This window comes from Zosterops lateralis (genome assembly GCF_965231275.1).
Source record: "Zosterops lateralis genome assembly, chromosome: 4".
NCBI classification, from domain to species: Eukaryota; Metazoa; Chordata; class Aves; order Passeriformes; family Zosteropidae; genus Zosterops; species Zosterops lateralis.
The window spans coordinates 54,274,235-54,299,315 of NC_139765.1; the positions used below are offsets into that span (position 1 = coordinate 54,274,235).

The 25,081-nt window shown below is 41.1% G+C and overlaps 1 protein-coding gene across 2 annotated transcripts in view; it reads left to right on the plus strand.

Annotated features, from left to right (window-relative positions):
- The first annotated feature begins 1,301 nt into the window (after positions 1-1,301).
- The window catches only part of MAPK12 (mitogen-activated protein kinase 12), a 32,272-nt gene continuing 8,492 nt past the window's right edge, over positions 1,302-25,081 (plus strand). For both annotated transcript variants that reach the window (XM_083859663.1, XM_083859664.1), the window contains exons 1-6: positions 1,302-1,481; positions 2,395-2,524; positions 12,155-12,213; positions 13,546-13,657; positions 22,594-22,623; positions 23,219-23,266. In XM_083859663.1, the coding sequence (XP_083715789.1) occupies positions 1,366-1,481; positions 2,395-2,524; positions 12,155-12,213; positions 13,546-13,657; positions 22,594-22,623; positions 23,219-23,266 (495 nt within the window). In that variant the 5' untranslated portion in view covers positions 1,302-1,365. The remainder of the gene's footprint in view (positions 1,482-2,394; positions 2,525-12,154; positions 12,214-13,545; positions 13,658-22,593; positions 22,624-23,218; positions 23,267-25,081) is intronic.

A 25,081-nucleotide genomic window follows, 5' to 3' on the forward strand; every position in this document is an offset into this window, starting at 1 on the left:
CTTCACCCTACCTGTACCACATATCACACCAGCCAACATCTGAATGGCAAACAGCATAGAAAGGATGTCAGAAATTAAAAAATAATTTCCTGGGGCAGTGGATTTTTGAAACTAAACATCTACCATTAATCTAACACTTCTCACAAGCCTCATGTTAACTGCTGAATGTCAGAAGGTTGCTCTCCATTCTCACTAAACCAGAGATCGAACAAGTCAGTGGAGAGCAGCACTGGAACACAGGGCAGGTGGCTGAAAGATTGTGTTCTTCCTGTGCCCCGTGAGGAGCAAGGGCAGGGCGGCTCTTCCATATTTCAGTCAGGCATGAAAAGGGCTGGGCCCCTGGCAACTACCAGAATGGCATTGGGTACCATGAAACTTGTCCAGATTTCTCCTTTAGAGCTACACCACAAATTGAACTCTAGTGACAACAAATCTGAATTGTCTAACCTCAGCAACACTGCTCAGGGGTGAAGTCAAACAAAACAAAGGCTTTACCAGACGCTGAAGGACAAGAGTTTTAATTATATTCACAAGAGAACACATAAACGTATTTTAAACCAGGTCTTTGCCTTACACGTGTTGCTGGCCCAGGCCCGTTTATTACAGAGCTACTGAGAAGGTTGTTCTTGTCCATACTGCAGCACTGCAATCATTTCCAGCCACTGCTGCACAGTTCCATCCCAGTTCACCAAGTGTGTGTGCTGGATTTTATTTAACTATATGAAATATCGTTGTAACTTGCAGTCTGACCCTGGGATGATCTGGGGACTCCTCAGCTGCTCGTCTCAGGGCAGAGGCCATACAAAGCTCACTTTTGGACTCCCAGATCTACCAGCTGCAGCCTCCCGTACTCCTGAACACTGTGATGCAGCACCGACGGCAGCTCCCCGGAGCCTGAGCACAAACGCAGAACGGCCCGCGCCGGGGCCGCACCGTGGGGGGGAAGAGAGGCCGGGAGGGGTTTGGTGGGCACTGCAGGGGCTCGCAGGGACAGCAGAGCCCGGCACCTGCCGCCCTGCCCGGGCCCGCTCTGCCGGACACCGCGCCCTTCGCGCCTCAGCGGGGCGGCCCCGGGCTGAGGGCAGGCAGGGCGCTGCCGGGCCGGGGCCGGTGCCGATGCCGGTCCCCCGGGCCGGGCCAAGCCGGGCCGGTCCCCCGGGCCGGTCCCCCGGGCCAGGCCGAGCGGAGCGGCGGGCGGTGCTGCCGGCGGGGTGCGCGGGGCGGGCCCGGGAGGTGCCGCTGGCTCAGGCCCAGCCCCTCGCACAGCCCAGCCCAGCCCAGCCCAGCCCGGCTCGGCTCGGCGGCCGCTCCCGCTCCCCGCCCGGGCTCTTTGTCGGCGCCGTGCCCGCGGGGGTCGGCAGCGCCATGTCCTCCCCCAAGAACGGCTTCTACCGGCAGGAGATCACCAAGACCCTCTGGGAAGTGCGGGACCGCTACCGGGACCTGCAGCCGGTGGGGTCCGGCGCCTACGGAGCCGTGTGGTGAGCGGGGCCGGCCCGGGGCGGGCGGCGGCCTCTGTCCGGCCCGGGGGGTGCTGCGGGCCCGGCCCGGGGCGTCTGCTCCCTGACAACTTTTCCTGGTTGTTGTGCGGACCCGGGCTGGCCCCGCTGTTCACCTGGCCGGGCCGTGCCGGGCTGGGCCGGGCTGCTCCGCCGGGGGCGCCGACCCGCGCCTGTCCCGTCCCTGGAGCGAGCAGAGCCCCGGGAGCGCTGCCCCATCGCTGCCCCAGCCCTGCCCCAGCCCTGCCCCAGCGCTGCCCGAGCACTGCCCCAGCGCTGCCCCAGCGCTGCCCCAGCCCTGCCCGAGCCCTGCCCCATCGCTGCCCCGGCCCTGCCCGAGCCCTGCCCCATCGCTGCCCCGGCCCTGCCCGAGCCCTGCCCCATCGCTGCCCCAGCCCTGCCCCAGCCCTGCCCGAGCACTGCCCGAGCCCTGCCCCAGCGCTGCCCGAGCACTGCCCCATCGCTGCCCCGGCCCTGCCCCAGCCCTGCCCGAGCACTGCCCGGGGCTCCCCGGAGCGGCAGCGTCCCCCAAGCCCGGGGTGTTGTAGCCTTGGAGCGGCCCCTTGGTTTGGCTCTGCCTTGGTGGTGGGTTTGGGCGTTTTGTGGGATTTTTTGTCTTATTTTTGGTTTGAGGAATTTTTTTTCCCCCACTCCACAGATGTTCCTCTTCAAAGCTTTTGATAATTGTCTGCATTTCATCACAGAGCCTGGCATGCTTTTAGACGATGGAAATGAGATGGCTGCTGGCAGAGGCGCTTTGGGGAGCTGATCTCCCCCATGGCACGGGCGGCTGCCCAGAGCCCGGCAGCACGGGGCAGGATACAGCCGCTGGTTTGCTGGGGTTTGCAGCCTTGCTTCGGTCCTTGCTCACCAAAGTCTCTCTTTTCCCTTAAAGCTCAGCCGTTGATGGAAGAAGTGGTACCAAAGTGGCCATTAAGAAATTGTACCGCCCGTTTCAGTCTGAACTCTTTGCCAAACGAGCCTACCGAGAGCTGCGTCTCCTGAAACACATGAAGCATGAAAACGTGAGTCGTTAGCTCAAAAATAACAGCTTAGGCACTCTAAATCAAGGAAAATACGTAGATTTGGATAAGGAAGATGTGTAGTTAAATGGAGTTCTGGAATCTTTCAGCCTGTTGGTTTTTGTCTGCCTGTCCTACAAACATCACACAAACTAGAATATCCTGTGGGAAACACCACTTAATTTCCATGTAGGAAAGATTGGGTGGGGAAGGTTAGGACCACAGTGCATTTTGCTCAGTGCTAGTGAGAGGGATTAAAGACCAGAAATTACAGTCTCAATTACTGTGTTCCTGTGAGTTGCAGGAGAATACAGAGCACGTGTCTGTGGGTCTCAGGTGCCAGCATTTTCTTTCTTTTCTTTCTTTTTTTTTTATTCCCCATGCACACATACATGTCTCTGGGGAGGGGTTAGTAGTTTTCTCTCCTTTTATCATTCATGAAGGATTTGAGCCTTACAGGCTGATATTAATGAGAAACAGGAAAAGTCCACAAATTGCCAACAAATTGCTAAACAAATTGCTTTACTGTGAAGCAGAGAATAGGTAATAGAATTGCACGTAGTTGTCATGTAACATGAAAGAAGAACACCTGTAGAAAGAAGCCTTGAAAGTGTGATTGAGAGAAAGATCCATGATCCCAATACTACTTAGGAGTTTAGGAAAAAAATTAAAAAGAAATTTGTACAAAAACGGTTTTTATGGAGTCAGAGCATTGATTCTAGGTGAGAAGAGTCCCAGGGTGGGCTTGGAGGGTCACAGTAGTAGTTTTAAGTGCTATTCATGAAGAATACATATGGGATGAAAAAAACCTTACAATTTGGAGGGAGTTGTTAAAATAATGCATCAGAACATTGTTTAAAATGTTAGTTGGTCCATTAGGGCCTTCACAAGAAGCTGAGAGATCAAAAGCAAGGATGAGAGAAAGTGGTAATAACAATAACTAGTCATTGCCATTTAATATTATAATACCAAGATTATGACTACCAACTAAGTTCGTTTGAGGAATAATTTGTGCACTATCCTGACAGTCCAGAAGGAAAAAGAGCTTTTTGTAGGCTTAAAAAACCGTCTGCTTGTTTTAATCTAAATCTTCTTGATTACTGATAGTCTGATTATTTCAAAGTAACTGCCTCATAACCACTGCTGAATATGTTTAAGAGTTAACATTTGCAGGAAACTTCTGTGTATGGGCTTTAATACTCTCAGCGTTTTCTTTACTGAACATTTGGGAACAGAGCAGCCCATGCAGTTGCCAAGCTCCTAACTGTGTCCAGAATTTTGAGATTATTTTTCTTCCATTTCCCAGAATAATCTGTTGGGTAGCATTTTCCACTCCTAGCAGGTTTTATGCAGTGTATGCCCTTCAGAATAATACTCTAGAGCTCCACTGTGGGATCAATTGGTAATTAAAGAGTCCAGAAGAAAATGCTCACAGGGGAACCTGAGCACAATCTGTACCAGTTACAAATCAATATATATGAAGGAAGGGAATGATGCACAATCTTAGGAAACGGTTTGGACTGCAGAAAGAAGAGGGTTTTGTACTAAGGAAAAGTTTTAACATGAATTATGCTATCTACTCATTAGAGAACAAAGACTGAATAAATCATCCTGCAGGTATTGGAGGCAGAAACTGACTGTCCCACCCATCTGTGATCAGACTGATATGGCAGTACAGCCATCAAGACAATTCCTGTCTGCTACCCCAGCCTCACTTCCTTTTTGTCAGTCATGTTGGCATGGAGAATTAGAAGCAGCAGCAGTGCCTTTTAGGATTTTCAATTCCTGAGCTGATCTCAAGGGTACTCCCTTAGCTGCTCCACTCATCCAAAATTAAACCAGAATGGTAATATTGCTCCTCATCATGATTTGCAGACTGACCCCTTTGACCTGTGTCCATTCTGTAAAAGAGGTTCTTTTTGCATATTTCGTGGAAACATAGAACCACTGAATGGTTTGCATTGAAAGGGATATGAAGGATCATCTAGGTCCAACCCTTCTGCTGTGGGCAGGAACATCTTTCACTAAACCAGGTTGCTCAGAACCCCATCAAACCTGACCTTGAACACTTCCAGGGATGGGGCATCCACAACTTCTCTGGGCAGCCTGTTCCAGTGTCTCACTACCCTCACAGGAAAGACTTTCTTCTGTTTATTTGATAGTTAAAATTGTATCCAGTTCACTCTTACCTCTTTTTGTTTCAAAATTACTTCTCTAATCAGGAGGAATTTGATGTTGGCTTTTATGGAAAGTGTGATGTTTTGTTTCACTATGATTACCTCTCAGTGGACCATCTCTGCCCCTTGTAGCTTTCAGGGATTTTTTGTGTTGAGCATGCAGCAATACATTATCACAGTTTATTTAACCTTATGCTGTATTCAGAATGATGGAAGAAATTGTAATGGTCTGACACATTGTATTAAAAATAGCAGCTCTGATCCTCCATTAAGATAGCAGAAGATACCATTAAACCTGTGTCACAGTGATACAATTCATCAGCATGTCAGCGAAGAAAAATGGAGGAAAACTACTTAGTACCCTAGATGACCTCCAGTATATCCCCTTTGAGGAATATGGTCATCTTTTTTATGTAGAATGGTTGTAGGATGACCAGAAATCCTGTAAAAGCAAATATAGGAGAAATTCTACTGAATTTTATTGGATTTGTATTTTACTTTGTAGGAAAGCTAAGTCACAGGTCAATTTGCTTGTCTATTTAGGCATTTTCAGCAGGAGGAGATTGGATGCTGGCATACCATCTTTCATTAGACCTTCGCTCTCTGTAAAGTCTCTCAAGTAAATGTAGTGAGGCATATTTCTGTATAGACCATATAGTGAGGAATGTTCCTATATAAACTATGCAGACTTGATCACATGGGACTTCTCACCAACCCTTTGCAAACAAATCCAAAGGAGTGTGTTGAGGGCCAAGAGACAGAGGCTGTGTTTAAAGATGATGGGACTTGTCTGTTAAGAGATAAATCAGTCTTTAATGGCTCTGGTATGGTTTGCTTTTTGTTTTGTTTTGGGTTTTTTTTGGTAGGCCTTTTAATTTGAGAAGACACGGCATGTTTCCCAAACTTCATAAGCTGTTTCTAGTACTAAAGAAGCAGTCTAATCCAGATCAATTCCTGTGAGATTGCCAAAACGAAAAGTTTGTTTTCAGTGAGATAAGCTGCTGGATCACTGTGTGGCTGCATAAATAGCTGGCTTATGGAAGGGCATGGTATGGAAATGAGGAATCAACACAGCTAGGGCAGAATGAAGAAAACACTTCTTGGGGTTGTTTTTCTCCTTTGTTTAATGATGCTAGTTTGTAGTGTTCATCCCACTACAGCCTTAGCAACTCTTGATTATTTCTTTCACATCTGCTGAATCTTGGACAGAGGAGCAGTCTTTTTACCTTTAGAAAATATTTTTCCCGCAGTGCTGCTTCTGTTCTGTGTTTCTGTCCATTTTAATTTGAAATGAAGACCTTTAAAATTTACCTATTATGGCTCTGGCTTAAAATCAAAAGCAGTGAAAATATGGCCAGCGTGCTCGCTTTGGCCCTGGCTTTAGCTCTCAAACATTTGCATAGCTCTGTATTTGTGTATTCTTCTGCAGTTAATGGAGATGTCTGTGTATGCAGAGCAAAACCCAGACAAGTTAAGTGGAGGTGCAGGACCTTTCGTTTCTTTTGGCAAATAACTTGGATTTTCTTACACGTTTGGTCTGTAAGTGATACCTTGATACTGCTTTTGTTGAAACAAGTGCACAAGTTGTTTGCAGTGGTCCAGCCCCAGTGCTCTTCTCACCTCCAGTTAAGAGAAGTTTTCAAGCAGGAGTGCAGAAGTGCAGAATAGCTGGCAAGAGGAGATGGCACTGGAGAGAGGAAAGGAAGAGCAATGGCTCATGCTGGTGGCTTGTGTCAGAACAGAGTGTGGATTTTATCAAAGCGTGGTGTTAGTACATATGTATATACCTATGTGTACATACAGGCACCCACGGGAATTCTGACGCAGCTCTACCAATTAAAGTCTGAATGTGTTTCTGGTGTAAAATTTCTGACAAATGCCCATTAAACATTTCTTGGGTCAGTTAATATTCTACAGATGTTTTCCCTTCCTGGAAACTCTGTATGTAAGAGGCCACTTCAGTATTTGTTTAAAGGTACTCTATATTATGCTCTCATTCATTGCTCAGAGTGGAAATTATTCTCTGGTGTATTCCCACATCTGAAAACCAGTGTGTGTTTTGCATTATGAGAAGCATGTAGCTTTTTTCCCCTCTTTAGAAGGAATTGGATATGCAACAGACACCAAATTATCTGTCTCTTTACAGTTACATTTCTGAGAATGATACACTGTTAGGTTGGCTGCTGTTTAATTCTATTTTCTTTTTTATTTTGAAAAAATGTTGAACTTTTTGTTTTCACCTACAGAGTGTCATCCAGGGGGAAATTAGTTGCAGAGAAAATAGTTGGTCACACTATGTTCTTGCTTGAGAAAAATCTTAAATCTGTCACCTTTTGCAGTTCATCTAGCCTGACATGAGCAGTGGAAAGCAACAGCATCTGCAGTGTACAAAATCAGAACAACAAGGGAGTTGTAGAGGAGCGATGCCTTAATGGATGGGAGTGTGCTCATTGTGTTAGAAGAGGTTTCCTGCAGCAAGTCATGCAGGACTGCACCAGCTAAAAATTCAAATTCTTTGGGTACATACATGCCAGTAAAGTGCATATATTTCCTTTCTGGAAATGGCAGATCTCCTTATTGGTCCTTATGAAAGCAAAAACAGAGTTATAACTGGGCAGTTTATTGCTGTCAAAAATTTGTAAGGGAGAAACACTCCTGTCTGCTTTTCTGCAGGCTGAAAGCTTAGCACATCTAGGAAGCTAACAGGACACTGGAGTAATTTTATTTTGGTACTCAAAAGTCAATAAATCAGCATAGGGGTGTCTACTGTCATTTCTGCCTATTTTCCTAACTTGACTAATAGTGCTTTATGTAGGCTGGGCTTCAGCTGATAGCCATTTATTCACACACAGCCTTGGGTACTGGTAAAGCAGACTGATGAGCTTATTCTGTGAAATGAAAATAAGAAAGGCAGCACTGGAACCCAGACTTTCTCTTTGGATTGCCATCCAGTCTAGAGATGAAGATGAGTCTGTCTGCAGGATTTCAGTCTGTCCAGTGTTACATAGGAATCATTTGGAGAAAGAGTGTGGTGGTGGTCATGAGTATTGAGTGCCAGTGTGCTGACTGGCAGGAGAAAAGAAAAGGAGGTCTTGCAGTCATCCCTCATCTCTGTGAGAAAGAAAGGTGACTGCAGTATGAGCCTTGGCACAATTAGTAAAAATTTTAAAAAGATTGAGAGTTCTTAGCGTAATAAAAGGATGCAGGTGCCCATGATGAAAACAGGAAAGGAACATGAAGTTAATCCTGCAGAAAATTTAATGCGACATAATGTGTAGTTCAGCGACTCTCTCTCTTAAGAAATGCACTTGCATGTTTAGCCTGAGTGCTAAAGCCACTCAACTTCACTGTGTTTTCATGCATAACATCTGCAAGAGAAAGCAGCCCTTACTGTATGAGAGAGTTAACCTACATTACTTATTAATTTATACTAGATTCAGGTCTTTTCTTGATGCCCTGCTGCTTACATCAGAAACTGTCTTTTACAGAAATATAATGGATCAGTTCTTGAATAAAAGTATTCCAGTACATCAAAGTACAGGGGAGGGCAGAGGTAAGGAGCTATTCATCATTGTGCCCTGCTGTTGGAATAGTGTTTGGAAAAGAAGGCAACTGAGAATGGAAAGAACCACCATACCAATGTGAACCTGTTATTTATTTGTTAACAGTAGTAAAGTTGGTGAGTGTGGTCAGGGGACACACACAGTAGGGTTAAGAAAGGCTGGAGATGCTGCTACCCACCCCCCAGCGGCTTCAAAGTAAATATATTGGGTGAAGGCATACCTGTGGAAAACAAGTTAGACCAGTAGATGGGTAGTTTTGTGGGTTTGCACTTCAGGAAGATGAAGCATCTCTCTTAGGAAGACATGCTGGGAGGGTTGTTCTGCCTGGAGAAGAGAAGGCTCTGCAGGGATCTTAGAGCAGCTTTCCAGTACACAAACAGGGCTACAAGAGAGCTGAAGAGGAACTTTTTACAAACACACGTAGTGACAGGACAAGGCCCAATAGTTTAAACTGGAAGCGAGTAGAGTTGGGTTGGAAATAAGGAAGAAATTCTTTACTGTGAGGGTCATGAGGCACTGGCACAGGTTGTTCAAAGAAGCTGTGGATGCTTCATCCCTGGAAGTGTCCAAGGCTGGGTTGGATGGGGCTTTGGGCAGCCTGATCTAGTGGAAAGTGTCCCTGCCCATGGTAGGGGATTAGAACTACATGAGCTTAAAGATCCCTTCCAACCCAAACCAATCTGTAGTTCTATGGAATGACACACTATTACACCCTGTCTTTGAGATAAAAGCTATTAAAGTACTTCAGTGCAGGCTGAAGAAATCCAGGTTATTTTTCAGTCAAATGTACAGTAGATGCATTCTTTGTGGGCTTATTTATTTGAGAAATTGCCTTTTGGCAGAGTTAATTGGAGTAAAAATAAGACCCTGAAAAGGCAGCATTGCTGCTGATTTCCACAGATGCTTTTCATTGCCATTGCAGTGTACTGGGTTCATTCCTTATCTGGGCCTCCATCTCTCTGACGGTATCAGTAACACCAAAAAATATATTTATAGAAGGTTTCGCAGATAGCTCTGTTACATTTCATATAGGCAACATTATGAAAAATAAATTATTCTTGTGATTGTTTATGGTGGCTAACTTCAGTGCTGGAACATCATAAAGTTCTTTACAAATACTGTCTTTAATTGAGAGGTTTCAAACAGAAACAGAGTTTTCCATCATATTATAAAGGAAGGAGTTAACTGCACTTTGTCTGTTTCTTTCCCTTTTCCTGAACAAGTAGCTGGAGTTGTATCTTCCTCAGAGGATTTATTTTTTCCCATATTTCCTTGTGCTTAATATAGCTGCAAAAATCTCTGGCCTAAATGGAAATATGAATGACTCTGCTCCCGTACAGGAAAATAATCCCAAACCACAACTATTAAATAAAGATCACTGAGGAAAAGGAAATGGGTCCTTCACTTTTATTTTAAAATTGATTAACTATTAGTATGTCTTACTATTTTGGACACTAAAATGGGTTTCAGGATTTTTAGAAAACCTGCTTTGTAAAGCAAGAGAGTTAGTATTGTGAAATCCTTAGCATAGTTAAAGAGTTTTCTGGTTCATTGTTTAAAATTCCCTTCTTTGGGAGCTGAGCATTGGTCTTGGTGGCTTCACTTACTATAGAGGATTTGTAGCAATGGTAGGTTTGTCTCCATAAGTTTGCAGCCTTATCTCAGCAATAATGTACATCAGGCAGCTTGAAGTAAGTACCAGGAACTCTGTTTACTTGATTGGATAGGCATTAGAATGTTAGTGAACTTCATTAGTATGTTTTGGAAGCTGGTATGTTCTGCATGGAAACATGTTCTTCATGCTTCTATTTCACAGGAGGTGCCTGATAATGCCTTGGTGCCTGTGATAGAGCAGCCACATTATTCCGTCCTCCTCTGTGTCTCTTCTCTTCATTGTGGTGTCCCAGTGTCTTCCACTGTTACATTCAGATGTGGTGGGGTTTATTTTCTTATGCTTCTTGCTTAGGTGTATGTGGACATGGAACTAGCTGCTCAAGGAGAGCAAGCAAGACTTTTGAGAAAATGGAGCTTGATCAGGAAAGATGCATATTAAATAAGATTACTGCTAAAATGTTAACTTCCTTCTTCGTATATATACATCTGAGGAGAGCACACAACTCTCCTGGCTGTGTATGCTCTGTGTGCATGTTTGCATAACACTGCCTTAGGAAATGCCTGTAGAGCTGCATTATGCTCCACTGTTGCAAAGAATGTCTTTGTAATCCTGTCCTCCTCCTTTCTCTCACTACCTCCACAGAGAAAAGGAAAACCTTATGTAAAACTGACATAAAAAAGAAAAGTCTTACTGTAATGTTAGCACTAGAGGTATTACTTTAAATAATAACCACATCCTCTGTTGGTTTAATTATTGTTTTATAATAGTTATTCTTCTTTAATTAGTTTAATATAACAGTCCCAAGTAAATATTATTAGTGACTTTTTTTTCAAAGATACATGTGGCTACAGAGAAAGGGAGTTGTAATTTTCTGCTTTCATCTTTATTAGCTATCTTCTTCATCATTATGACATTTTGATAATATTAGGGTAATCCTAGTAGTCTGCCCTTAATGTGGAAAGACTAAAACTATGTGCAATAAAAGATTTCATCACAGTTGGGGTTTCAAAGCTTTAGATTAAGGAAGGTATCCTTTTCTTGCATTTCACTCCTCCATTTCTGCTAATTTATTTTTACTTTTTTTTAAAGCTATCCGATTTGGATGACAGTTCCTGATATATGATCTAATGTCTGTATGGCCACAAAGATAGGGTTGAACAAGGTTATAAAGCTTATTATCCTTTGGCTTTCTTCTAGCCAAGTCCTACACAGGCTCATGTTGCTAATAACAGCAAAATTGTGGGGTCAATCCCTGTACAGGCCATTCATGTAAGAGTTGTACTCGATGATCCTTGTGGGTCCCTTCCAGCTCAGAATATTCTGTGATTCTGTGACAAAGCAGCCTGCACCTGGGAAACATTGCGAGCACTCTGAGGCTTGGGAGTCTTCCTCTGAACAGACAGAAATGGTCATGAATTAGCAGCAGAGGTAGAAAAGAAACAGCTCTAAAAGCCTGTGTTATTTATGCACTACTTGGATTAAGCAGCCTCCAAACTAAAATCTGGCTTTAGATCATTCCAGCTCTTTCTTTTTGAGCATTGAGTTCTGTATATTTAATTTTCTGGTCTTCAATGAGCTTGAAAGAAGCATTGGTATTTAGTGTAATGCACCCAGTCAGTTTATATAGTTCTCCCAAAAACCATACTAATAGGAAAAGCTGTGGTGGAAAATCCATTTTACTAGATTATTATTTCTCTGTTCCATGATAGAATGCTTTTGTTTGACAAAAAAAACCTCTTGGAGAACCTAACGTATAAGCCATAGTAATCATAAAGTTCTTGCTAATTTTTTCTCAATAAAAACAGTTTAGTTCTAGTTTATTCTTTGGACTTCAATAAGTTATTGTAGTCTATGTACCTAAATTACCCTGTTCTTAAAATCAGAAGATGTTTAAGGTGCACTTCACTGATAAGCAGCAGGCCCAGCTAGGTGGAGAGCACTTACAAGTGCTTTATATTATAGACTGATTTTTCTGGTTTATTTTCAACATTTCAGTAGTTAAAGTGATAAAATACTGTGTCCTCTTACATAAAACAGTTAGCCTCTGAACTTTTAGTTCCAGTAGATACTTTTTATATTTATTTATCACAGGGTAAAGCTGTCCTGTGAATTATAAAATCTAACACATATCAAGTCCTGGCACTATTTTAGGTATTCTTTCTGCTGTGTTAATGCCTGTAGCTAATGTCTCACTATGTTTTGGATTATATTTTTTTCACTTATTAGGTGATTTAGGCTATATTGTGTCAAATCAGCCATTAATTTTTTTTTTTTTTAGGTCATTGGAATTTTGGATGTGTTCACACCTGATGTAACATTGGAGAAGTTTAATGATTTGTAAGTTCTAAGTTTGTTTGTTTTTTGTTTGTTTTTTTTTTTTTTTTTTTGGAGCAGAGCATTGTTGCTTGTGCAGGAGGAAAGGTTGTTGCTTTTTAAATAGAGAATTTCAAAATTGTTGCTTCATGGACTTTTTCTGAGTTTCATCTTAATGTAACTCTTACGTGCAACTTTGGTGGGCTGGAGTTTTCAGATTGTCATTAGAACCAGTTTCCTGTCTTACAAGGTGTGTACTTCTTTCAGCCTTTAGTAAATGGCAGTTTAGTGAATTCCCTAATCCACCTTACAAATATGGATTTCTTACCGTAAGACCCAGGTTTCTCAAATGGTAGGACAATTCTTAACCCAGTCGGGTTGGCTGAAAGTTACCCTTGCTGTGTGGCATATCTCAGTGGGATCCATCTAAATTCAAGGATCAGTTAAAAAGTGCTGGTGCTGCTGATTTTTTGGTGTTTACCTCTACTGTGGTCTACTGTGCCCCATGACTGTTTTCCCAGTCAGTGATCCAAACAGCACCTGATACAGGTTGTTTATACTGCATTTCCCTGACCTTTTGGTGGCATCTCAGACACATGATGTTTAACATGTCTGCTGTTTTATTTATTTACTGCTACAATTCTGGTGAATTAGAGTTGCTAGAGAAACAGTGCTCAGAAACCCTTTTGGGCTTAATGTAGATTTCTTGTGTTAGTAGAACTGTTCTAGAACTAGATTTCATCTAGTGTATGTTTCCTAAACAACCTTGTATATTTATATGTTAACAAAGAAAGCTATCTGACAGAAAAATGTAGAAAATGAAGTACAGAAAACATGGAACATGTGTTCACATTGATTGTTGAGCCAAAAGGAATGTCCATATTGTCTATTGTGCTGGCATTTTATACAGCATATGTAATAGAATGCACATGTATGTGATGAGCATTGAAGCACTGTGTTTTAAATGAGACCCTAAAATCATCCTCCAGATTTTGCTAGTTCAGTGAGGTAGTTGTGACTGTGAAATATGTCACCTTGAATGAATGTCTTAGTTTTCTGTGTTGCTGTCTTTGAAATATCATGAGGCTTTTGGTTAGTTTCTTTCTAAGCTAGTTCTGATAACTAGCAAATATCCATAATCAGTGACAGAACTGGGCAACACCTCTATAAGACAATTAGATAAGAACAGATAGGCTTGGAGGATAGGAGGATGATGAAGGAATTGTTTGGTAAATGGAATGATCTATAGTTTAATATTGTAATAATAATATTGTAACATAAAATTATGTTTACATTACAAAGTTAATCAAGTTAATCTGTTTGGTTTTCTTTCCTATTTTTTTGTTTTGTTTTAAGCTACCTCGTCATGCCATTTATGGGAACAGACTTGAGTAAGATAATGAAGCATGAGAAATTAACTGAAGATCGAATCCAGTTCCTGGTATATCAGATGTTGAAAGGCTTAAAGGTTTGCCAGTTCTACTACTATTCTGATTTCACAGTCTTCTTTCCTAATAAACTGTTATGGAGAACTATGAGTACTTATAATTTAATAGCAAAATAAAACAGTATAGTATAGTAAAAATATATATATTAAATCTAAACAATTATATTAATTTATTATATTAAGTATCTTTTTACAGCTTAAAAATCCTGGCTCTCTCAGGTTCTCATTTTACATTAGATGCTCCAGTCCCATAGTCATCATTATTAAGCTTCACTGGCTTTGCTTCAGTGTCTGTCTTTAACTGGGAAGCCCATAGCTGAGCACAGCAGGTGTGTCTCACCAGAGCTGAGAAAAGGGGAAGGATTATCTCCTTCAAGTTGCTGGCAATCCTCTGCCTAATGCATGAGGCTTTTGGTTGTCTTTGGTGTAAGGGCATAGGTCCTTTCCAGCTAAGCTGGTCAATCTCCAGCCTTGTCTGGTGCATTATTCCCTCCCAGGATTTTGTTGAACTTTGGTAGGTTCCTGTCAGTCCTTAGCCTGTGGAGGTCTCACTAAATGGCAGCACAATCATCTGGTGTGTCAACATTGTTGTCAGTTCAGCATAATTTGCTGAGTTGCTGAGGGAGCCCTTTATCCCATCATCCAGGTCATTAATGAAAATGTTAAACAGAACTGACTTCAGTACTAACCCTAAGGGGGGCACTACTGATGATGGGCTTCCAGCTGGACTTCCTGACACTGGGCACAACTGTTTGATCCAGGCAGTTCAGTCAACTTTGATCCAAGTAGTTCAGTCATTGTCCATTAATCTAACTCTTACTTCCACTGTCTCTCAGGGTGTTGCTGGAGTTTCAAAAGCCTTACTAGAGTCAGGGTAAACAAAACCAATCCAGCTGTCTTATCATAGAAAGCTAACAGGCTATCAGGTGTGATTTTCTTCTGTAAACCCATGTCTACTGCCAATCAGTTCTTTATCCTTCTAGTTTTTGCAAATGGTTTCCAGAATTACTTGGTTATCACATTCCCAGAGAGTGAGGTATGGCTGACTGGCCTTCCTTCATCCACTTCTTCAACACCCTTTTGAAAAGATGAGCAGTATTTGCTTTCTTGCAATCATAAGGAACATCTCCTGATCACCATGACCTTTCACATACTATTAGGTGGCCTCATGATGACATTGGCCAACTGCCCTTAGAATTCATCAGTGCATTCCATCAGTGAGTTTGTTTAAATGTTAAATTTGTGTTACTTCAGATATTCCTATACGATTCTCCTCCACTGAAGGTTAAGTCTTCCTTGCTTCAGACTTTTCCAGCAGTTCAGGGACCTATGATATGGCAAATATTACCAGTAAAGATGGATGAAAAGAAGGCATTCAGTACCTTGGCTTTTTTCATGCCCCTGGTGCAGTTTCATGCCCCTGTGTTTTCCCTGGTTTTGTTTTTGCTCCCACTTTGCAAGTAGAAGCCCTTCATGTTGACCTTTGTATCTCTTACCAGATTCAGGACAAGAGGGGTTTTGCCTTTCCAAATCTCATCTCTGCACACTTGGGCAGTATTTCCACATTCCTGCAGGATGACTTTACTCTGCTTCCATCTCATGTATGCTTTTTTATGTTTTGGTTTCCCTAAGAGTTCTTGCCTCCTGTCACTTTGCTTGATCTTTAATTCTAGTGTCTGTTTTTATTATGTGCTGATGTTTTACACTGTGAAATTAGGAAAAGATTCATAAAATACTATAATGAGCCATGCAAATTTGTCTTGTTTTGAACTGTGTAGGAAAGCTTCATCTTGTAGCTCTTCCAGTAAGTCTTGGGAAGAATAATGATTTCAACATATCATTTTCTTAAATAAAAAGTAGGACCAAATGCCATGTGTAAGTTGCTGGTCATGTTCATGATTTGCTTTTTCTTTTCAGATCGTAAGCCTGACTGTTAATCCTCCATTCTTTCTCAGAAATAATGTTTATATTTATCTCTGGTTTATGTCTTAGATATTGTACTTCTGTGGACTGCAGACCTTACAGCTATAGCAAAACAACATAATCTTGAATTTTACTGACTCTCACAAGAATTATTCTAAATATATTAGCTATCATATACTTCATATGTTTTTCTTCCTCATCTTTTGCTAAATACTGTTTATTATTGCTACTCCTTTTTCCTACTGTTTGACTTTTAAAAATTGGCCTGTATATATTGAAGTTCATGGTCTTGCAACACAAAAAGAAGATATTCCTTAAGCTCCCTGTTTTTATCTATATCTTCTATTAATGTGCTATGAAAATGATTCTTGGTCCAGATTAGTACTACAGTTCTTAAATTACTATGTTTACCTCTTGGGTATATATACACATCTGTTGATCATAAAAAGGCTACTAATTCCTTACTACTTTTTTCTTTTGGTGACACAATTCCAAGAGGAGAAAAACCTTGATCAAAGTCTGCAGGCTTTATCCAGGCTCTCCTGCAGTGATGGCTGTTCAATTCTCTTTGCTGCTCTTAGACACGTGCTCTTAGGAGCTATGGAATGGCACTGTCTTAAATTGAATGTCATTCCTTGGCTTCTGCTGGCACTGTACAGTTTTGGTTTTATGGTCCTGTAAACACACAGTGTATGGGCAGAATTTCCTCTGTGCTTGTACAGATAAGTGAAGCCAGCGTAGGGATGTGCTTGTGCAGTGGAAATACAGACTGATTTTGATACAGGACTATCTGGCACATCCCTCAGGATGCAGTTTCATCCAGATCTATACTTGCATTGCAAAACACTATTAAAAACTAATTAAGTAGCAGGACAGCATGCTGTGCCTGGACAAGAACATCAGGAACAGCATAACCACGATTCTGTTGTCTCTCAGCACTTAACAGATACAGAGGGCAAGTAAATTGTTTTACTTCCGTCACAAAATGTAATAAATATATTTTCTTGTTGAGTCCTGCATTATTGATTTCTCTTTGACCCTACCCTGGATTTTATGATCCTAGTTTAGTAGATTTTTGCTCACATAGCCTTTTACATATGCCAGGTAATTATCCTTTGTGTTTTACAGTTGTGCATTTAAGTGCTATAATTCCCATTTTACAAATGTAGGAACTAAAGTCAGGTAAACTAAAGCCAGATTTGGGGAAATTGGTTTTATTTAAACTGGAGGAAATTCACCTCTAATCTGGACTTTGAATGTGGAGTTATGATTTCAGTTTTATAATTAGTTCCATAGTCACAAAGCCATGTCCTAATAAGTGTTGTCTCAAGGACTGTGTAAGTAGAGTGGTCTGTTTAAGTTGCAGGTAACTGTCTGGGAAGCAGATTTTCAGGAGAGGCATGGTATTCACCAGGGATGAAAAACATCATTTGTGCTAACTTCACAGGCAAGCAATACATGAACTGTAAATAATTAACTTAGGCTGAGTATAGTGGAAATGATGAATAATTAATTTAATTCCAGTGAAATGGCTTAGAAACGTATTTTGGCCCTAGTGATGTACACTATATGACAGAGGCCAGCAGAGCAAAACTTGTGGCCCCAAGGGTTGACGCTGAAATCTGTTGGATCAGTAAATGTGGAAGACAAATGGAGCAACTGTGTGTGGTTGACATACATGGGAAGAAAACAGAGCAGGACTATGGGGATATATTGTGGCAAGGTTTGTTTGTTAGTGAAGGCTGCAGGGGTGGCTTCTGTGGGAAGACACCAGGAACTGCCTCCATGTTGAGGAAAGTTCCAGCTGGCTCCAAGGCAGACCCGCTGCTGGCTAAAGCTGAGCCCATCAGCAATATTCATGACACATCTGTGGTAATAGATTTAAGGAAGGGTAAAAAAATGCTGTGTAGCAGCTGTGAGAGGGGAGTGAGGGGAGCCCTGCCAGCACCAGGGTCAGTGAGGATAGAGGGAGAGAAGATGCTACAGGTGCTGGAGTAGAGATTTCCCTGCAGGCCATGAAGACCATGGTGGCACAGGTTGCTCCTCTGCAACCCATGGAGGACCACGACAGAGCAGATATCCACACAGCAGCCATGGAGGACCCCATGCTGGGGCCCAGGGATGTGGCCTAAATGAAGCTGCAGCCCACAGAGAGCCCATGCTGGAGCAGGCCCTGGAAGGTTTTGTAGCAAGACCTGTGGCCCATGGGGGACCCACACTGGAGCAGTCCACTCCTGAAGGACTGCATCCTATGTAAAGAACACATGCTGAAAGAGTTCATGAAGGACTGTCTCCTGTGGGAGGGACATAAAAATAAAAACAGTTACATGGCAACTGGCAACCAGCAGGGATGCTGAGATAGTAACTGTGATTGATCTTCTGTAATAAGTGGTTTACCTGAGCAGTTTCTTGCCCCATGTTTGAGGACAACTGTACTTTCACCTCAAAATTGCTAGCAGGAAATAAAATATTACTCAGCTAATAGACTGTTTTGTCATTTCTTACTACACAGCAAACTCTGGCGAACAGTCTTTACTGTATTTTGGATTCTCATTGAACCATTTCTGCCAGAAGTACACACCTAGCTGGAAATATTTTGAAGAAATAGGAATAGTCCAGTGTTTGAGGCACATTTTTGTAGCCCTGTCTGTGCTAGGAAATGTGTTAAGCTGAAAGCAGTGTTGCTAGCAGGCCAACAAAAAAGGAAAATGAGTCAGTAATTTGTTTATTTTTTTACAGATATCAGTAAATTAGTTGTTTAAGAGTTAGCCAAGTTTTGCATGAAAACCTTGTTTTTAAGGTTTACTGTTTGTAGGTTAAAGACAGCCCATCTGTGTTTACTTGGATTGCTTTTTTGGTGGGGCATGGGGAACAAACAAACACTTAGCTAGCACTCAGTAGAGGCATTACACAGGAAAAATGCTTGCAACACCTGGGAAGGAGGAGTATGCTACTGTAGATCTTAGTGATAAAACTCACTCAGCTTCTCAAGCTTAGCCTCTCATTTGTATGATGACTTTGTTTTTCACCTTTTAACTTGAATGGAGTCTATTCTGGGGGGTTTTTTTGGTGTTAAAGATGTAACCTGCAATATGCATTTGTCGTTTGTAAAGTATATAAGAACTGTATGGTATCTGTATTTATGTCTGGTCAAAGGCAAGAAGTTCATCATTTTGTCACATTGCATATTCTCCTGTAACAACCTGTTTACATGTGACAGTTAAATGTGTGTAGGAAAAACTCTGCATGACTGAGGTACTGTGAAGGGGTAAGAGAGATTTTTGCTAAGCCCCCCAGTTTCCTTGCAGGCTTTATTTCTACATTTTATCTGTAGGCTGGTTCTGGATTGGTTGTATCCAAAGGGCTCAATAGCCTTGATTTTAAAAAACCTGTATAAATTGAGGTGAAGACTGAGTTCATGAAAATTTGTATCAATTCTTCACCCTTTGCTCTGCAAGTCTGTACAGCTCTTTTTTGTCAGTTCTTATCATTTTACTGTCTTTTTTCTACAGAAAAATAAATATTCATTTTCTTTCTTTGGTGAGCCTTGTAATTTATCAGAATTCAATGTGATGTGACACTACTTAAAAATAATGACGTGCCTCTCCTTTGTTTCCTAGCTGGGTCTTAGTCTGGCATTAAATTTTACTTAAGTGTGAGCTTGCATCTTGGAAGGGCTTCCATAATTTCTTTTATGTTGTTGTTTGACAGGAAAGCTGAGTATTGTCAAAGAGTACAGAAGGCAAGCTAAACATGAATGTCTGTATATGTAGGTGGAAAGAGACTGGAGCTTTCAGACTTGGGCCCTGTTCTGCAGGAATGGCAGCTGGGCTCCTGTTCTTAGAGGTCTGGGAGAGGTGGCTGTCAGTGCTCTGTCTTTATTCATAGTGCTTGAGAAGGGACAGACAGCTCTTGGGCCATACAAACACCTGTTCAAGCTTATTTTGCCATACTTATGGTAAGATGTACCTACTCTAATTCTCTCCTTTTCTCATCTGTATTTACTGCCTTTTGTTCACATTTATGCTGGATTTTTTCTGCTTCTCTGCTTTCCCTTCCCCCTCTGACTCATTTCCTCTTCATTTTTTACGTCCCTGGCAAGATGCTTTTCATTTTCATTTTGCATGTTGCCTAGAACACATTCTCCTGAGTCTTGGCTAATTCCGTTTTGAATAGCTTTTTATTTTGTGTAGAGATTACATATAAAGAAAAGAATGCTTAAAATTTGGATGATTGTTGGATGACTTCCTAGCACAATCTGAAGCTTGCATTCCAGGATTTTTGTGTGCTACCAAAAATTGTCTTTAGGATAAGGCACAGAGCTCCCGTGTTCCAAGGCATTTCACTTGTGTTAACTGGGCTCTTGAATCAAATATGGTTCAGGTGAAGTGGTAAAAACACTGTGAAGGATATGTCTACTCTGTTCTGAATCGTTTTACCATGTTAAGAATGAAAAATCTGTCAATAATTTAAGGAGTAGAACCAGTAAGAACAGGATCCCATTTCTGAAGGCTACTGAACAGAAATAGAAAACCTTCTGAATGAAGGCATAGTTCCATTGTTGCTACCTGCCAGATTATGAAATGCAGTTAAAAAAATATTGCTATTGTTAAAGAAACACTGTAGCACAGCACTAGTATTTCAGCTTACAGAAAGGTTGATATGTGCATTACCATCAGGAATGACTGCTATTTCATGTATTCTCAGTAGTGTTATGTTAAGTGGTCAGAAAACATAGCAGCCTTCCCCAAAGTGAAATTGGGGAATGTGATATTGGTGCTGTGAACACTCATAAAACCTTCAGTGGGGTGAGAATGCCAGCAAAACCATGCTCTTCCCCCAAAGAGGTGAGATTTACTTTAACTGAAATTGTGAAGGGTGCAGACCATTTAATTCCTGTTTGTACATTCCACATTCTTGGGTGCCAGATGACTGGGTCTGCCAGCTATTTCTTTACTGTGTACAGTCTTAGCAGCAGAAACCGACTATAGAATATTTTAAGCATCTGTTCTGGAAAATCAAGACCCTTCAGTTAGAAGATATTGAAATAATTTAGAATGCAAGTAGACATTGTGATATCCTTGATCAAGATAGCTATGACAGAAGACATATTTTTCTTATTTTATTGGGAGTTTGGCTATTTACAGTTACATTTCTGGTTTGGGTTTGTTCTGAATTTTTTTAGGTGCATATGGTCCCCATGTTCAATTGACAAACTTCCTTCTCCTCCTCCTCCTGTCTCAATTCACTTAATGCACATCTGTGACAGATAAAACTACCGTTTCTTGTTTGCTGTGGGTGTTTTACAGCCAACATTCTGTGAAGCAGCCATGTGCCCTCAATGTCTTGTGTCAGCCCCAGGAAATCCTGTGCAGGGCTTTGGCATTTCCTATGGGTGATGTTAAACTTTTCTCAATCTGCAAGTAACCTGCAGCAGGAACTGGTCTATTGCACATGCCAAGACAGGCTTGGGCTGTGGCACAGCAGTCAGCAGTGTGACCTGCAGCAACAGGGCCCTACCAGGCCAGGGATGGATTGGTGAAGTTCTGGGCACAGGCTTAAAGGAAATAGAGGCTTTTCATCCCCTCCTTCTTTTCAGAACCTCTGAGACCAAGTCTGGTGTGGCCAGTCAGGTGTAAGAGAGGACTAACTGTCAGAGATTTTTTCAGTCACTGCTTTAAAAACTTGGCACTTTAAATGCAGATGTTGTGCTGCTTAGGTTGTATGGGTTTTGTTTTAAGTTCAGAAATTTAAGTCTGAAAGGCACATTGGTTCTGTCAGAAGAAGCTGGGTTTTGTTCTATAGCTTTGCTTTCTTTGTCTTGGTGTTTCTCATTAGTTCGATTATGAGGACCCTTTTGCAGAGGGACTGTTGCATTTGTGAGGTTAATTGCCCATCCTGAGGGCTTCTGGAGAAGATGGTCATTGCTGTGGCTGATTTGTAATTATCGTGTAAAGTTCCTTTTTTCTGTATCTGTGATGCTATGCTGACTATTCCTGATTAGTCTTCTCTGGCTCTGCCAGCTAGTTCCCAGTGACTCTGTTGTCACTTGTCCCATTCTTCAGGGTGGAATAAAATGAAAATTCGTCAGGTCAAGCTGAAGGATTTGCATCGTATTCATCTTTTCTCAAGTCTTTTTGTTTAAAAGCTTTTACTGTTCTCATGTTGCTTAGCATCACTAGTATGGTCTGTGGGGGTTTCAGATCAGTTCCCCACACCTGAAGGGACTAGCACTTCCCACACAGCTCTTGGAAACTATGTCCTCAGTTCAGAAAAACTTTCTGCATTTCATTCCTTGCAAGAGATGCATATATGTGAGCTAGTTACTAGAAGCTGCCTTTATTGACTGTGATGAAAAGTCTCTTCTTGGGTATCATTCATCTGGTGAGAGAAACTGCATACCTCAGTGAGGAGCATTTGGTGGCAATCATGTTTTCAAATATCTGTATTTTATCAGGTGTCATCCCAAAAGAACTAGTCCTGGGTGTTCAGTTTGTTGGTTTGGCTTTTGTGAGCCCTTAAATAAGGTCACTGAATGGGTGATGAAAATATTCAAGTAAAGAGAATGTCTTTGATTTTGACCTTTCCATTTTCTATTGAGGAAATATTGAAGCATGTAGCAAGAATTCCCAGATAAGACCTTGACTGGCCTTCATCCCACTCTTAATGATCTCTTAAAAGCCAGTGCTGCTGGAGCATATGAGTCTAAACTATAATGGCACACCAGAGACACCTATTGCAGGAGAGCATTTCTGATATATAAAATAGCATGTTTCCTTCTGATAGATATAGATATAGATAGATTGCAGTACTTAAACTGATTTAGTGATTTCTCATTATTAGGGGAGGGAAAGGACAAAATGCTAGTATAATTATCTGAACATTAAAACCATAGCTAAACTCATCTTCTGTGCAATAAATAAACATTTTCTAATTTCAGTTTAGTTTAGCACCATGAAAAAGTACTTTCTCTCCTACCCCAGGCAACTTTTAAACTCAGGACCTCAACTAAAAAATATTTTCTCTTTTTACAGTATATTCACTCATCAGGCATAATTCACAGGGTAAGTGAAAAAACAAGAAAGATGTTCCTATTTTGATAATGTGAGTGATGTTTGTGTTTAAGCATTCTTATAAATTCACTTGAAACTTTGTTTATAAGTTTTCTCAGTTTGTTGGTGCCTTTGATTTCTTTTTCAATGGGAACAAAAGGTAGCATGGCTGTCTCAGTGTAAACTGGGCACTCAAGCTGCACTGAATACAGCTTAGATTGGGGGTTCCTAGATTACTTTGTGAAGTTGAGTTGTAAGTCTCTGCAAGAGCAAATAGTGTCTAAACTGAGGTGGATAAGAGCTTTTTCTGGTTGTGGGGATTTTTTTGTTTTATTTTAGGGGGTTTTTAAATGAAGATTAAACTTTTAAAAGCAATGCTTAGGTTTTCTTTAAACCTTATATTAGTGTTCAAAGTTTTGGGGAACTGTAGAAAGTTTACATTCTTATTTGTGTTATTTGTTATGACATCATTTTACCTGTTGGTGTTCAAAATAGTCACATAAAAACTATAAAACGAGAAAGAAAGAAGGAAAGACAGCAAAAAAAGAGTATTTTATTGTCTTGCAGTAAAATAAGAAAAAAACAGTAATTTAAAATCTGGTTGCAGGATCTAAAGCCTGGAAACTTGGCAGTAAATGAAGACTGTGAATTGAAGGTAAGGTATGTTTATTTGAAAAAACAGTCAGATGTGTCAGAAGACAGAAGACAACAGGTGCAGCAGCTGTGGACATGCTGGCTGGTTTCAGTGTTGGGTCAGGCTTTTTGCTCTTGAATCACAATTGGCCTGTACATCTTCAAAAACATGGAATTTGAATGGGGACTTTTGTGTCCTGATCTGTAAGGACGCATCAGATCTTACGGCCAAGGTTTCATCCCTAAAAGAGACATAAGAGTTTATGGGAGTGATTTGGTTATGTGAGAATTTCAGCTTTGAATAAATAGAAAAAGTCTAATTCTACAAGGTGGGAGATACAGATGATCAAAGTTGTGAAGGACACCCCTAACTGAATAAAATAAAAGCCGATGCAAAGCATAACAAAGTGTTTTTTAGCATGCAACACGCAAACTATATACTTGCATGTAGCCATTGTAATACAAGTTTTGGTCTTTGGAGACTGACCTGAATGTTCCAGGATCCTGTGATTTTAGAGTTTTCCTATGTAACACAAAAAGCCATTGACTTTCCTGGCTTGTAGGTGGACAAATGGTGAATGAATCCTAAGGTGATGGGAAAGAGAGTCTAGAAGAAGCAGTTGCATATGGTTGTTTTCCCCCACACCCCCAGCTGTACAATTATATTTTGAGATGCAGGCCAGGTGTCTCCTGATCTGTATTTACTTATTTAACACATTTTTTTCTGCACACTCTCAAAGTCAGTTTATGCAGGCACAGGATCGCATTGCCAGGGATAGTGCAGCCATTTCCCCCATGTCTGTGCACTCCACAGCTTCCCTTGCATGAGCTCCAGTGATGATGAGACTGTGAGCAAGGTGGAACAATTCCTTGAATGGGTAATCAATTAGCTATCAAGTTTTTTACAATGTACTTTCTGTTGCTCATTTTTCCCTCATCTGATGCTCTCAGCACATACAAAAACCATATTTCTCATATCAGAAAATTGACAGTGTAAGAGGGGAAATCACTGCCCTTTCTGTAGGCTTAAAGTTACAAGTTATTTTTGTTAGTTACTGAAGCAGTTTAGGAAAATAAAGTTTGCTGAGTCAAAGGAGACCTGTTCTTGAGGAGCTGAGGGAAATTGGGTCATTCTTTCATAATTCACAAATTATAAAAAGGATTTTCATGTGCTCTGAAAATTGCTGTGTAAGTTCCAGCTGAAACTTGAAGATTAAAGTGTGAGAATAAAAGTTTTATATGAAGATAGTTGTTGAAATAGTACCATATTAATATTAAGTACACATAGGATACACTTGTTCCTGAGCTTAATGAGATGTAAATGAAAATAAATCATGAAGTTAAAGCATTATACACAAAAATTCTTGCTGTCGTTTTCTGCTTCTACAAATCTACAAAACCAAATTATATTTTAGCTGTTTCCAACTCTACATGTCACAACTCTTGATAGATAAAATGCCTAAAAGACTGTGACAGAATAGACTATACCACATCTGGCTTTGACCTGTTATATATTTTTTTTTTCTTTTTCTTCCACCCTCTCTGCTGTCTTACTGTGAAAATACAATGTGTGCTGAATATTTACCAAAAAAAGCCATATATAAAGGTGTATTTTGCCTCTACAAAAATTTTGAGTCTAGTCAATCTTCAGTACCCAAAGAATCAGCCACAATCAAGTGCATCAAATTAGTATGAATAAGAAATGTCTCCCTTTGCATTCTATTCCTGCTTTTAAATTGATTGGTAATCAGCAGTTACGGGGAAAACATGGAAATTTTATCTCCAGTATGGAACTAAAGATAAGCCATAGATTTTTGTAGTCTTGATTTGTGAATGA